The sequence below is a fragment of the Trichechus manatus genome, unplaced genomic scaffold, assembly GCF_000243295.1.
Source record: "Trichechus manatus latirostris isolate Lorelei unplaced genomic scaffold, TriManLat1.0 scaffold00040, whole genome shotgun sequence".
NCBI lineage: Eukaryota > Metazoa > Chordata > Mammalia > Sirenia > Trichechidae > Trichechus > Trichechus manatus.
The window spans coordinates 10,173,149-10,187,292 of record NW_004443976.1 but is presented as its reverse complement, the minus strand read 5'-3'; the positions used below and the strand labels follow the sequence as shown (position 1 = coordinate 10,187,292).

Below are 14,144 nucleotides of genomic sequence, written 5' to 3'. Positions count from 1 at the left end.
GAATCTGCTCCAAGGGCCTCAGCGTCAGTTTCTAGCTAAACCCCAAGACCTTGGCATGCGTGTGGCTGGCAGCCCCCGAGGTCAGTCTGGATTGAGGTCTGAACAAATAGGAGCACTTCTGTCTCTGCCTGGGCTCACGTATCTGTCCTCACGCTAAGTTTCTGTCACTGTCTGCCCTCATGCTGGTTTGTTCCAGTGTCCTGGGTTGAAAGCATGTGCTAGAATCCCTCACTCTGGAGTTGAGAGCGCTTGGAGGCCATCTGGTCCACTGCATTTTTCAACTTGTGGTCGAGGAAGAATCCTTTTATCAGCTGGGCCAAGCAGGGGGCTACGTGCTTATGTGTGCTAACTCACTCATTCTTCACAACAACCCGATGTTCCTATCTCCATCTTCCAGATGAGAAGAAAGAGGTACAGAAAGGGCATTTTGCCTGTGGTCACACAGCCGTGAGTGGTGTGGTTGGCCAGTAGGGCCAGTCCCCACATGCATTTCCACTCTCTGCCTTCGTGGTTGAGGAGGGCCATGGGACTAGTTCTGGCCAGTGAGTTGTAAGCAGAGGTGATGGTGACCTTCCACAGCCCTCTTCCTCTGCTCCAGAGACCTGGCAGTCCAGATGGCGGCTGTCCCACCAGCCTGGGTTCTGGATGAGGAGACAGGGTCCGAGCCCCTCACCCGGGTGTGAGCGGGCAGTCCCCTTCAGTCCCGGGTCCTATCCCACGTGCTGAGCTGCCTCCAGAAGCGCAGGGTCCCCACAAATGCACACAGCAGATGGAGGCAGGGCTGCTCAGATGATGCAGCACAGGCGGGGCCTGCGTGACCAGCCCGTCTCTGGGACAGCTGCCATCACGACCTCACGCTTACAACTCAGAAGGCACTGGAAGGCGGGATCCGTCTGATGGCAGCCAGGCGCCTGGGCTTCCAGACCATGTCTCTTCCCAGCACAAAGGTCTCCAGGTCCCAGGACATGGCACCAGGCAGGCTGCACTGCAGCTCTCCTCCTGGCGGCCATCTCTGCCCAGAGGGGACTTCCGGTCGCGACTCCCTGAGGACAGAGGAAGGCAGTATCCGGGAAATCCACAGGAGGGTCCCGGAGACCCCACCACCGGCCCATGCTCTCCTTTTCCTGAAGTGTGAAATCAGTGGAACCCTGGGCTTTGGAAACCGCCCACCACCAACCCCAATTCTTTCTCCTCGTGCCAGAGGCCCCATGGCCTGGTGCCCCGCTCTGCCTCCCAGTGCACAGGAGAAAGGGCACGGTATGGGCCCTGCCCCAGGCTACAAGCTACCTATTAATTCTGCACCCCAAGATGCCCAGCACAGAGCAGTGGCCAGAGTCCACCGGCAGCCATGGGAAGTGACTACAGAAGGGGCCTTTGCACAGCCCCCGGCAGGGCTCGGCCACACAAGGCCTGACCCTCCAGGCCCCCTTTCCGAAGCCTTTTCTGAAGCAACGCACATGGAGAGTTCAGAGCATGGAGGGCGTTTATTGCGGGCAGGTTTTGTGTATCAAGGGGTGCTGGGCCTTCATCCGGTGCTGGCGTGTGTCACTGCTGGTGGTCACTTCACTGCATTAGCTGGTGGGCCAGACTGCAACGACCACAATAGCCACGAGCAGCAATAAAATCACCATTATCAGTCCTGAAAAACAAGTGGAAAATACCTCTTTAGCAATTCATACCTGAAAATCCTCACACAACCTTACCGATGTGTGGAGAAGAGGGCAGCACAGCTCTCCACGTGAGGACAGGCTTCTGGGGGGACGGGTGGGAGGGGGACCGGTCAGCAGCTGCCTCTCAGCCTCGGCTTTGCAGGCTGTTGGTGGAAAAGGGAGGGGCTCCAGGCAAACCAGAACTAGCCCAGCCCCCTCACAAGTAGTGCCAGCAAAGTGCCAGCACTCCTGACTGCAAGACTGGGAGGATCTGGAAGAGTAGAAGCTGCTGAAAATACCCCCTCATCACCCCATCAGTTTTTGTATAGATGAAGCGTCCACACAGTAAAGGGCTTTAGAGTTCACAAAACATTAATTCTAGAATCCATTTTCTCCCCTACTCACATGGCTTCACCTTTTCTTCTTGAACCCAAGATACCACCTGTCTGTAAAAATATCCCCTGACAGAAAATTGGTATTTTCTAGTTTTATTTCCTAAAATGTTTGGCTAGCACCACAACTTGACCAAGGCAAAGTCTTAGAAGCTTCACAGACACATCCAAACTCCCTCAGGGATTGAGTTACTGGGCTGAGGGCTAGGGACCATGGTCTCAGGGGACATCTAGCTCAACTGGCATAACATAGTTTATAAGGAAAATGTTCTACATCCTACTTTGGTGAGTAGTGTCTGGGGTCTTAAAAGCTAGTGAGCAGCCATCTAAGATACGTCTACTGGTCCCATCCCATCTGGAGCAAGGGAGAATGAAGAAAACCAAAGAAACAGGGGAAAGATTAGTCCAAAGGACTAATGGACCACAACTATCACAGCCTCCACCAGACTGAGTCCAGCACAACTAGATGGTGCCTGGCTACCACCATTGACTGCTCTGATAGGGATCACAATAGAGGGTACCAGACAGGGCTGGAGAAAAATGTAGAACAAAATTCAAACTCACAAAAAAAGACCAGACTTACTAGTCTGATGGAGACTGGAGAAACCCCAAGAGTATGGCCCTCGGACACCCTTTCAACTCAGTACTGAAGTCACTCCTGAGGTTCACCCATCAGCCAAAGATTAGACAGACCCATAAAACAAACAATAATACACATGGCTCCACCATGTATATGAGACTAAATGGGCACAACAGCCCAGGGGCAAGGCAGGAGAGGACAGGAAAGCTGGATGAATGGAAATGGGGAAGTCAAACTCAAGGTTGAGAAGGGGAGAGTGCTGACATGTTGGGTTGGCAACCAATGTCACAAAACAATATGTGTATTAATTGTTTAAGGAGAAACTAATCTGCTCTGTAAACCTTCACCTAAAGCAAAATTAAAAAAAAAAAAAGTTCACTAGCAATCTCCAAATAAAATAAAATGTTTGGCTGGAAAACACCAAGGCGAGCATCAGCCCTTCCACCCAGCCTGCTCTGAGTCCAATGCCGCCTCACTTCCTCAGGGTGATGCTGATGAATCAGGCCTAAGAGAACACAGCCCTCACTCAGTTAGTGCCCCGTCTTCCACACTCACTCACCCAGTATTTAATGAGTGCTTTCTATGTGTCATGGGAAGCAGTGGTGGGCCAGTGGTAGAACTGTCACCTTCTATGCAGGAAACTCGGGATCCATTCCCAGACAAACACATCTTATGCGTAACCACCACCCGTCAGTGGAGGCTTGCATGTTGCTATGATACTGTCTTAGTTATGTAGTGCTGCTATAACAGAAATACCACAAGTGGATGGCTTTAACAAAGAGAAGTTTATTTCCTCACAGTCAAGTAGGCTAAAAGTCCAGACTTAGGGTGTCAGCTCCAGGGGAAGGCTTTCTCTCTCTGTTGGCCTTCTCATCAATGTTCCCCCGGACTAGGATCTTCTCTGCGCAGGGACCCCAGGTCCAAAGGACGCACTGTGCTCCTAGCACTGCTTTCTTGGTGGTATGAGATCCCCCGTCTCTCTGCTCAATTCCCTTTCATCTTTTGTAAGATAAAAGGTGGTGCAGGCCACACTCCAGGGAAACTTCCTTTATGTTGGATCAAGGATGTGACCTGGGTAAGGGTGTTACAATCCCACTCTAATCCTCTTTAACATAAAATTACAATCACAAAATGGAGGACAGCCATACAATACTCGGAATCATGGCTAACCAAGTTGACACATTTTTTGGGGACACAATTCAATCCATGACAGATACTGAACAGGCTTCAGCAGAGCTTCCAGACTAAGATGGACTAGGAAGAAAAACCTGGCAAACTACTTCTGAAAATCAGTCAGTGAAAGCCCTGTGGGTCACAATGGTCCGATTCCATTATGCATGGGGTCGCCATTAGCTGGGGCTGACTGGACGGCAGCTAACAACTACCAAGTGCCAGGTACTAGACGCAATGCAGCCGCAGGCTAGGTGTGAGGTATGCTGCTGCAAGGTGAGCGCCCACCTAAGTTCACGTGCTGAGGAGCCCTGGCTACAGATGGCTCAGGATGGAAGTCAGCAGCAGATGAGAAACGACACAGAAATGCTTCCTAAGGTGACATGTGATCCAAACGCACAGAATGACAGTGTTTAGCCACCAGGACCGAGGAGCTGTTTCAGGGGAAGGTCAGGATCCAAGCAGTTTAAGTCCTTATTCCCTTCCATTAGCCCCCCTGCCCCACGCTGTCATCAGGGCCAGAAGCTGGCGCGCAGCCCCGGGGAGGCCCCGTCAGAAGACCGTCCTCCCACAGTCCCTCGGGACGACTACAGCAGGCACCAGGGATGTTCTCCATAGGCACTGTGGGGATGACAGGGAACCAGCCTCCTTACTTCCTGCTCAGACCACACAACCTTCTCCTGACACACTGTCCTCCTTTTCATGACACTGGGAGAGAGAGAACGGGAGGCCCAGGGTGACGGCGTGCCATGGAGAGGCTGTGGGAGCGTGCACAGGCCCTGCCCTCACTGGAGAGGCTGTGGGAGCGTGCACAGGCCCTGCCCTCACTGGAGAGGCCGTGGGAGCATGCACAGGCCCTGCCCTCACTGGAGAGGCTGTGGGACTGTGCACGGGCCCTGCCCTCACTGGAGAGGCTGTGGGAGCGTGCACAGGCCCTGGCCTCACTGCAGGTTCCGTGCCCCCACTGTGGGCAATGAACTAGCACACTCTCTGGCACAGCATCTGACTTCACAGCGTGCACTTGGGGGATGCTGGCTCTTGTTGTGACTCCTCTGCTCCAGGACAGTCTTCTCTGGCCCCAGAACCTACATCCTTCCTTCACCCCCAAGCCTTGTTCCCAAAGACCCTCGCTTCCTTCTACCCAGTCAAGTCCCACCTACTTCTCAGGCTCAGTCGAAGCTGCACCCCTTCCTCTCCAGGAATCTGGCTCCCTCCCTGAGCTCCAGCCACATGCCCGCTTGTCCTGTTCACTTGGCCACTGTCACTGACCGTCTTGGACCAAAAGGTCTTGTACGTATTTAAAAGTTTAATCAGAAAACAGGAAATAAAACACCAGCCACTCACTTAGCCACAGACTGGACACCTGCCTGGCATTCCCATCTCCCCCTCAGCGAGCGGCAGCCTCGCCCGGCCAGCTGCTTCAGTCAAGACCCTTACCATCCTCAGCTCCTCCCTTCTCTTGGGCCCACATCCAACCTGTCAGCCCAGAGAGGCCAATTCTGGTACCAGACCTAAAGTCCGAACCCCTTCTAAAAACACTCTCTACCTCTCTCTGCTTAATATTTTCTCCTTCGGGCATATCAATAACATGCTAAATATTTTTATTTATCTTATTAGCTAGAGCTGGACTCTAGAGAGACAATGGCCTCATGTGGCTATTTAAATGTAAATTAATTCAAATTAAATTACATTAAAAACTGTCAGTTGCAGTAACCATATTCAACTGCTCACTAGCCACATGTGGCTAAAGGCTACCATATTGGACAGACAACAGAGAACATTCCCATCATTGCAGAAGGTGTAGACATGGGGTTTTCATTATTTGATTTACTGCTGTATCCCCAGCAGCTACAACAGTGCCTGGCACACAGTGGAGACTCCATACAGATGTGTGCTGAAGGATACATGAATGAGTGGCTGCCCAATGTCTCTTAAACCCTCACTCTACACTTGAATAGTTTTTAGGAGTTCTGTGTTCCCTTCAGAAACCCTGGTGGCACAGTGGTTAAGTGCTACAGCTGCTAACCAAAAGGCCAGCAGTTTGAATCCACCAGGTGCTCCTTGGAAACTCTATGGGGCAGTTCTACTCTGTCCTATAGGGCCGCTATGAGTTGGAACTGACTCGACGGCAACGGGTTTGGTTTTGGTTTTGCATTCCCTTCTCGGGTTGGTTTTGTTAAATAATTTTTCTAGGAAATTGCCCATTTTTTTCTGAATATTCAAAATTACTGGCATAAAACTGTTCATTATATATTCTCTTATAATTTAAAACAGACACTGCATCTATGCCCCCTTTCATTTCTAACATCAGCTATTTGTGCATTCTTTTTTCCTGACTGCCCTTGCTTGCCACAAGTGTGTCTATTTTTAGTAACCTTTTCCAAGAACAAATTTTGACTTTGTTGATCATCTCTTGTTTCTTATTTTCTGTTTTATTAATTTCTGCTTTTATTTTTATTAACTCTACTCAGATTTTCTTTGGATTTACTTTATTGTTCTTTCTCTAACTTTTGAATTGGAACTTATTCACTTTCCATCTTTCTCCTAAATATTACCTTCTAAGCCTGTAAGTTTTGATATGGAATAACTTCATTGTTGTTAATTTCTAAATTCTAAATATTTTAAAAAATTCAATGATGATTTCTTCTTTGGTCCAATAATTATTTAGAGATGTGGTTTTAAATTTTCAATTGTTAAAACATGCTTATCAAAATACCTTTTTTTAAATTCTGAGATAAGAATACATGTACTATACTTTGATGTGAAAACATCTGTGACTTCCATTAGTGATACAAATACTACCAATACTGCTATGGTTTGTTGTCTATATTTGTAATTGAAGACAATGCTAACTCTCAATTAGAGGTTAAAACCAACCCAAAACAAAAGAAAACAAAAACAAAAAAAACCAATTGCTGTCCAGTTGATCTCAACTCATAGTGACCCTGTAGGACAGAGCAGAACTGCCCCATAGGGTTTCCAAGGCTGTAATCTTTATGGAAGCAGACGGCCACATCTTTCTTCTGGGGAGCAGCTGGTGTTCAAACCACTAACCTTTCAGTTGGCAGCCGAGTGCTTTAACCACTGTATCACCAGTGCTCCTTAATTAGAGGTTGGTGAAAACTAAAATGCAATTTCTTTCCCATTCAAGTTCACGGATGCCCTAAATTCTGTCCACTGATCCTCAGAGTTCATGGAGGTCGAACAGTATGAACTTTAACCCCGACCCACATGAAGCACAGCATGCCCGTGGTTTTGAATATTGGGAAAGGACTTAAAAATACATGTCACGCTCCCTTTGATGGTGGGTGCATTTTTCCTGATACACCTTCCTTCTCTGAAGATACAACCTTGGAGAGTCCCCTCCCTCGGGGCCGTTAGGATTTTTCTACTGGCTTCCTGAGGACAGAAACCCAAGCCTCTACATCAGGGGTCAGCAAACTATGGCCCATGGGCCATATATGGCTTGTGGTCTGTGTTTGTACAGCTTGTCAGCTAAGGGTGGTTTTTACATTTGTATAGTGTTAAAAAAAAAAAAAAAGAAGAGGAGGAAGAATACGTGACAGACACCACAGGTGGCCCGCAAGTCTTAACCACGACTACCCCGCCCTTGACAGAACAAGTGGGCCAACCCCTGCACTCCACCATCATGGATGATAACGGCCTGCTGCGGCATCCTTCACTCACACACTGCTGGCTTCCAGTTCTCTCTCCGTTTCTTTCATGGGGGACTGCTCCTTCTTCCTGGCAAATTCAGCTATGCATTCACAATTTGAGGGCGAGGGGTGAAATGTTTTACCCAGCTTTTCAGGATGTTTGTAGCTAGGTCTCTGTTGATGGGTGTGTGTGTGTGTTAATATTATCTTAGTCCATCTTGTTGCCAGAACCCGAAGAACAAATGTCCTTTTCGTTCATTTCAACCTCACATCTTCAGGCTGGCCAAAAGCTTCACCTGCAGCAGGAGTCCCACCAATTCTTGGTCATTCTGCCAGATATGTGACGCTTGGTGGGAAACTTGTTCCAGGCTGGGGTGGGAGGAAGGCCTATGTGGTACAGTATCAGAAGATTATGGAGCTGGAGGAGGCAGACAGACTGGGATGGAGCCATTACTGGGAGTATCAACAGCACCCCAGAGCCTGGGCTCACCCTACAAGCAACAGAGAGGAGTTGATTTTCTGAAAACAAGGGAAGTGATGGGTGGTGTTTTAGGAAGAAGCACTGTTACTGCTGCTCATGGAACATACTGGGGAGAGTACTTGAGGCCGAGAAGCTCTTTCTACAACAAGGGCTCTGGTTTGAGGCCGTGATGGCCTGATTAGAGGGTGGAGATCGGGAGAGTGAGAAAAGGGAGGAATGGCTACGAATACACCATTTTTAAAAAGTGACCTTGAATTTTCAAATCAGGATGATTATGTAAATAGAAGAACAAGTGATAAAACAAAGGAATCAAGAACAACTGGGTGGGAAGGAAAAAACCATAATCCAGTTTTAGCTTATACATGTGAAGCTTGAGAGCTGGGAAGAGGCCTCAAGGTATGAGTTGTAACCACCCTCTCTTCTCCTGACTACTGCGGTAAACTGCTAACCTGCGCTTGCTTTACTCAATTCATTCTCCACGGTTTAGCTGGAGTCATCTTTTTAGGTGGGGGCAAGTGCTGGTTCAGTGGTAGAATTCTCATCTTCCATGCTGGAGATCTGGGTTTGAATCTCGGCCAACACACCTCATGCCGTCTGTCAGAGGAGGCTTGAATGTTTCGATGATGCTGAACAGGTTTCAGCAGAGCTTCCAGACTAAGATGGACTAGGAAGAAAGCTCTGGCAACCTACTTCTGAAAATCAACCAATGAAAGCCCTATGGATCACAACGGTCAGATCTGCAACCGATCATGGGATGGTGCAGGACCTAGCAGCGATTCATTCCATTGTGCACAGGATCTCCATCAATAACGGGGTGGGGGGGTGACTCAGTGGCAGCTAACAACAACAATCTTTTTAGAGAGTACATAATATTATGTTACTTCCTCGCTGAAAACCCTCCAATAGCTTAAACTGAAATGCAAACTTTTCATTGTGGTCTAGAAGGCACTGAAGAGTCTGTGCCCCTTGACTTAGCCATCCTGCTTCTGCTCCTCCGGCAGCTCTGCTCCTCCCCGCCTCCTGGCTTTCCCGCGTGCTGGCCTCTCCGCCCAAGCAGGCTCTTCTCTCTTGGCCTAGTTAATCCCCCCTCCGGGTCCTTCAAAACGCGGAAGCAGGGTCACCTCCTCAGGGAACTCCTTCCTGACCTCCATTTCACTGTGCTCTTACCGTCCCCACAGTGCTGCAGTTGCCCTTATTGTCATCATGTACGTGCTGAGCCATCTCCTGCCTGCCTCCCCACTGGCACGTGAACTCCCACGGAGGGGCTGTGCCTGTCTCGTTCCCACCATATCCCAGGACCTAGAATGGAGCCTGGCACATAACAGAGGCCCCAACATTGTTGTGAATAAATGAATAAATGTATTGACTATTTAGAAGGAACAAGAGGAGCCAATAAGGAAAACACAGAAGGAAGAGTCGACAGGAAGGGAGAGACTGAGAAAATGTGTCAAGGAGGCTAAGATAAGAGAAAATTCAAGAAGTAGTCAAAATCAACCAAAAATACTGCAAATCGCCCAAAGGGAGAGCTCCGGGGTTTGAGAGACCTTTAATAGCAAAGTTTTAGCAAATGATGAGTGGGTTTATTTGAACCATGATTAACACAGTGATTCTTTTATAGCTACTAATTTTTCTAACACAGAAACTGTAAATTATTCTAATTCTGCCATTAAAAAAAAAAAAAACAGTTGCCATGTAGTTGACCTCAACTAATGCAGACCTCATGTATGTCAGAACAGAACTGTACTCCACAGGGTTGTCAATGGCTGATTTTTCAGAAGTAGAGTGCCAGGTCTTTCTTTCAAGGCACCTCTGGGTAGACTCAAACCTCCAACCTTCCAGTTAGCAGCCGAGCACGTTAAGCATTTGCTATTGCCATAGTGAAGGTAAAAGCTATGACTTGTGAATAATGAAACTGCACTTCAGCTGTGACATCTGACATAGTACTTGAGAATATGTGATAAACTGGGTTCTTGTCCAAAGATGAAAAGTGGGCCTTTAAGAGCAATGACAAATATGACTTTTACATTCTAAACCCTTTCAGAGCAAACAGGGGTCCTTCGGGTAGGAGAATTTCAACAGGTTTAAGTAAACTGGTTATGCACTGAGGGTCAAGTGAGAAAGTCATTTTACAATGGCAAGTGACGGTGATAAGCAAAAACCAACTGTAGTCCTTTGGATTCTTTCAGTCAAAGAGAAGGTGTTTACATACCTTATCAGTGCAATCCTTTCTTCTGAAGAAGTCTGGCTTTCTTGGAATATGATCACAGCCTTGGCACTTTGCCTGAATGGAGTTTCTCTCCTCTGAAGGATGTTTCAGAGTGAGTAACCAAGGGCCTTTTTAAAACCAGGGACAGCTATGCCACGCCATACACTAATATTCACACATACAGGCTTTGTACAAGTGCTACAGGTATTATCACCTTGCTTAATGCTTCCCAACAAAGAACTCCCGGCTCCGTTCATACATGAGGAAGCTGAGGTTCCGGAAGGCTAACTTACCTAAGTTCCTACAGCTGGTAAGAGGAGGAGCTAGAATTGGAACCCAGGTGGGTCTGATCCCTAAGTCCATACTTTAACCCTTTCACTGCACCAAGGGAGCCTGCTAGGCAGATCCCGACTTATGACAGAGTGGGGTCTATCAGGGAGAGAGGCTGTCACCCTTCAGGATGAAAGACTGAGATAAACATTTTCTTCTCTTTTTCCTACTTTCTTTTCTGTCTCTCTCTCGCTCGCTCTCTCTCTCTCCCCCTTCCTTCCTTCCTTCTCCTCTCCCTCAACTTTTTATGGAAAAATTTAAACATTATACAAAAGTAGACAGACTAGTATAATGAATGCTGTATAATCACTCAGCTTTGACAATCATCAGTTCATGGTCTATCTTGTTTTATCTATACCTTCACCTGTTCCCCGCCCCCAGTGTATTATTTGGAAGCAAATCCCAGACATATTTCATCTATAAATACTCCAGCAAGTATCACTACAAGGTAACAACAATAAAAAAAAGTCAAACCAGTTGCTGTCAGGTCAATCCCAACTCACGGTGACCCCACGTGTGTCAGAGTAGAAATGTGCTCTACAGGATTTTCAATGGCTGTGATCTTTCAGAAGCAGATCACCAGGCCTTTCTTCTGAGGTGCCTCTGGGTGAACTTAAACTGCCAAGCTTTTGGTTAACAGCCCACAATACACCATCTGCGCCATCAAGGGACTTCCACTAAAAGGTAAGGCATCCTTAAAACACGCACACACACCACACATACACACACACACCCCACACATACACACACCACACACACACCACACCACACACATACAACACACACACACCACACACACACCACACACATACCACTCACACAGACACATCACACACACCACTCACACAGACACATCACACACACCACTCACACATACACATCACACACACACCCCACACACATACTACACCACTCCTACACACACATCACACACACCCCACACACACCACTCACACACACACATCACACACACACCACACCACAGCCACAAAGGGTTTGCTATTTCTTGAAGACAGAGCCAGCCTCTTACTCAGATGCAGGCAAGTGGTTCCCACCTAGTGGACGAGGAGACCCTCCTGCCAGACAGACACAGGGAGAACCTGAACAGTACGCAGTCATGTGTGAGGGAAAGAACTATTTCTTCTGCTTTAGAGTAGTGCTCAGACCTCAGGGGGGGCTAGTCATCCACCCCCAGCGAAGGAAATGTTTGACATTTCAGAACGAGGAAAGACAGCTGAACTTTTGGGAACCTGCCAACTTCTTAGACAATGGATGCTCTCTGCCACCAACCTGAGCATAAAAACACCTGGCAGAAGCTCCGACCCCTGGCTGGTTTCCTCCGTGCTTCACTCAGCTCCATGCACTGGCCCTACTGGCACCTGGGAGGCAGCTCTTCCCTTCCAGTACCCAAGAGTCCCTCTCCGGGGCAGGAACGGGATGGCAGAGTTTCAAGAGTGGAAAAAAATGTCCATTTCCTTTGGTCAGTTTACCAGATGAGTATTACTCAACCACTTACAATATTTACAAGTCCAGCTCATAGCAATTAAAAAAAGATGTAAGAAAACAAACCCCTTTTCAAACAGGGAAAGGATATTAAACACAGTCTCTCAGAAACAGTGTTGTGTTTTCTCAAGATTGTTCATCTGGATTAATGGTTCATATTTTTTTTCCCGTGAAACACTGGAAACCAGGAAATTACAGAGGCTGTGCTGCTGAAACCACTGCCACAGCTGGGCACAGGTAACAGGTCTGAGCACTAACTGACACGTGAGGAGGACGAGGACCAGGACGAGGAGGAGGAAGGCCAGGAGGAGGAGGAGGGGGAGGATGAGGACGAGGAGGAGGAGGACCAGGATGAGGAGAAGGAGGAGGACGAGGAGGAGCAGGAGGAGGAGGACCAGGAGGAGGAGGAGGAGCAGGACCAGGAGGAGAAGGAAGAGGAGGAGGAGGAGAAGGAGGAGGAGGACCAGGAAGAGGAGGAGGAAGAAATATGGAGTCCATCGTACCCTGAGAGAGGGAGCATGGATCTCTGTATTGGCCACTTCACCCATTAGCTGTAGGGGATGTGGGAAGACAGTCATGGGAGAAGAGGGGGATGGGGGGAGTGGGGGGAAATGGGAGATATGAGGGCAATCTGATCTGAAAGTGTTTTTATCTGGCTTTGGGTAATCCCCCCATCCCAACCCCCAGAATAAAAACCAAACCAGTGGCCATCGAGTCGACCCCATGTCAGAGCTGAACTGTGTTCCATAGGGTTTTTGCTGGCTGATTTTTTGGGAAGGAGACTGCCAGGCCTTTCTTCCAAAGTGCCTCTGGGTGGGCTCAAACCTGCCACCTTTTGGTTAGCAGCCGAGTGTGTCAAATGTTTGCACCACCCAGGGACTCCCAGGGAAAGCCAGGCTGACTGCTTGTTATTGCTGATTACAGTGAACCAAAACACGAATTCTCTTGTACCTCACACCGGAGGAGTCAGGGCCAACAAGCCACGCCCATGCAGCTAATACTCTCTAAAGATCCACGAGGACATTTATGAAAGACTCATGGAGGCTTTTTTTTTTTTTTCCAGTTTTGCCTGTCAATAAGTGACATTTGCTTATGAATTAACCAGTCGGTTCTCACTGATCAAACAGAATTTTTGCAGCAGACTCCTGAGTTTAGGTGGGGAATAAGCAGAAGAAAAGACAAAACTGGAATATTTGTTTTCAAAAGTTCATGTAAATGTCCTCTTTAATCCCATTACTGGGCAAATAAGCTCAGGAGAGAGCAGACCTCGTGCAGAGAAGGTGAACATATTTACATTCTGATTTTCAGATTGAACGCTTTGAAGGCTGCAGTTCCCCCGGCTCACTGCCCTAGGAGACCTGCCCACGCTGACACTGTGTCTGTCTGCTCGTCAGCCTCTCTCCATCGGCTGGGTGGGGGAGCCACTCCCGGGAGCTAGGGTTTGCCCACGCACTGGTAGGGGGAGAAGGGCACCTACCTGCCTCTCATCTCTCCCCTCTGGAATCTATTTTACCCAGCAGTTCCACAGTTTTAATTTCCCCCGAATAGTGCTTTCAGGAAAACACTGTGTGGAAGTCTTATCTGGTTTTCTAAGTTTGGTTTTGGTTCTCAGCCAACCCATCCCTCAGGCTTTCCTTGCTCCGCTCCACGGCTAACCCTTCCTGTGCAGCTCAGCGGGGCTGCCCTCCACCTCCCAGACAGAACTTACATTCTCTTGTCCCTCTGCTCATACCCCCATCCCCTTCTCATCCCATCTCAGGGCCAAAGCCTCAAAGGCTCAGCTTAGGTTCCACGTCTGCCGTGGAGCTCCTGCCTCCCCCCAGAGTCAGAGAAACATTTACAGTCACTTTGTCTTCCACCTTTAAATTCTTATGTTATTATTTTTTCCTTAGGCTGTAGGATCTCCACAAAGTGGCCAGAGGGGCCCTGGCTTTGGTGTCAAGGAGACCTGAACTCAATCTGACACTTAGTACCTATGCCACATCAGGAAAGTCTCTGAACTCTGTGAGTTCAGGTCCACCGTTTTTAAAACGAGACTAAAAATACTGACTTCACCAGCTTGTTGTGAGGATTCAATAAGATGAAGCATATAAAACCTGCGGAGCCCCTGTGTGGAGCAAATGACAATGCACTTGGCTGTTAACTGAAAGGCTGGTGGCTTGAGTCCACCCAGAGGT

At 48.3% G+C, this 14,144-nt stretch overlaps 1 protein-coding gene across 1 annotated transcript in view; it reads right to left on the bottom strand.

Annotated features, from left to right (window-relative positions):
- Nucleotides 1-1,465: 1,465 nt before the first annotated feature.
- STX8 (syntaxin 8) overlaps nucleotides 1,466-14,144 on the bottom strand; it is a 339,017-nt gene continuing 326,338 nt past the window's right edge. The window contains exon 8 of the mRNA XM_004375986.1: nucleotides 1,466-1,639. Coding sequence (XP_004376043.1) covers nucleotides 1,572-1,639 — 68 coding nt within the window. The 3' untranslated portion in view covers nucleotides 1,466-1,571. The remainder of the gene's footprint in view (nucleotides 1,640-14,144) is intronic.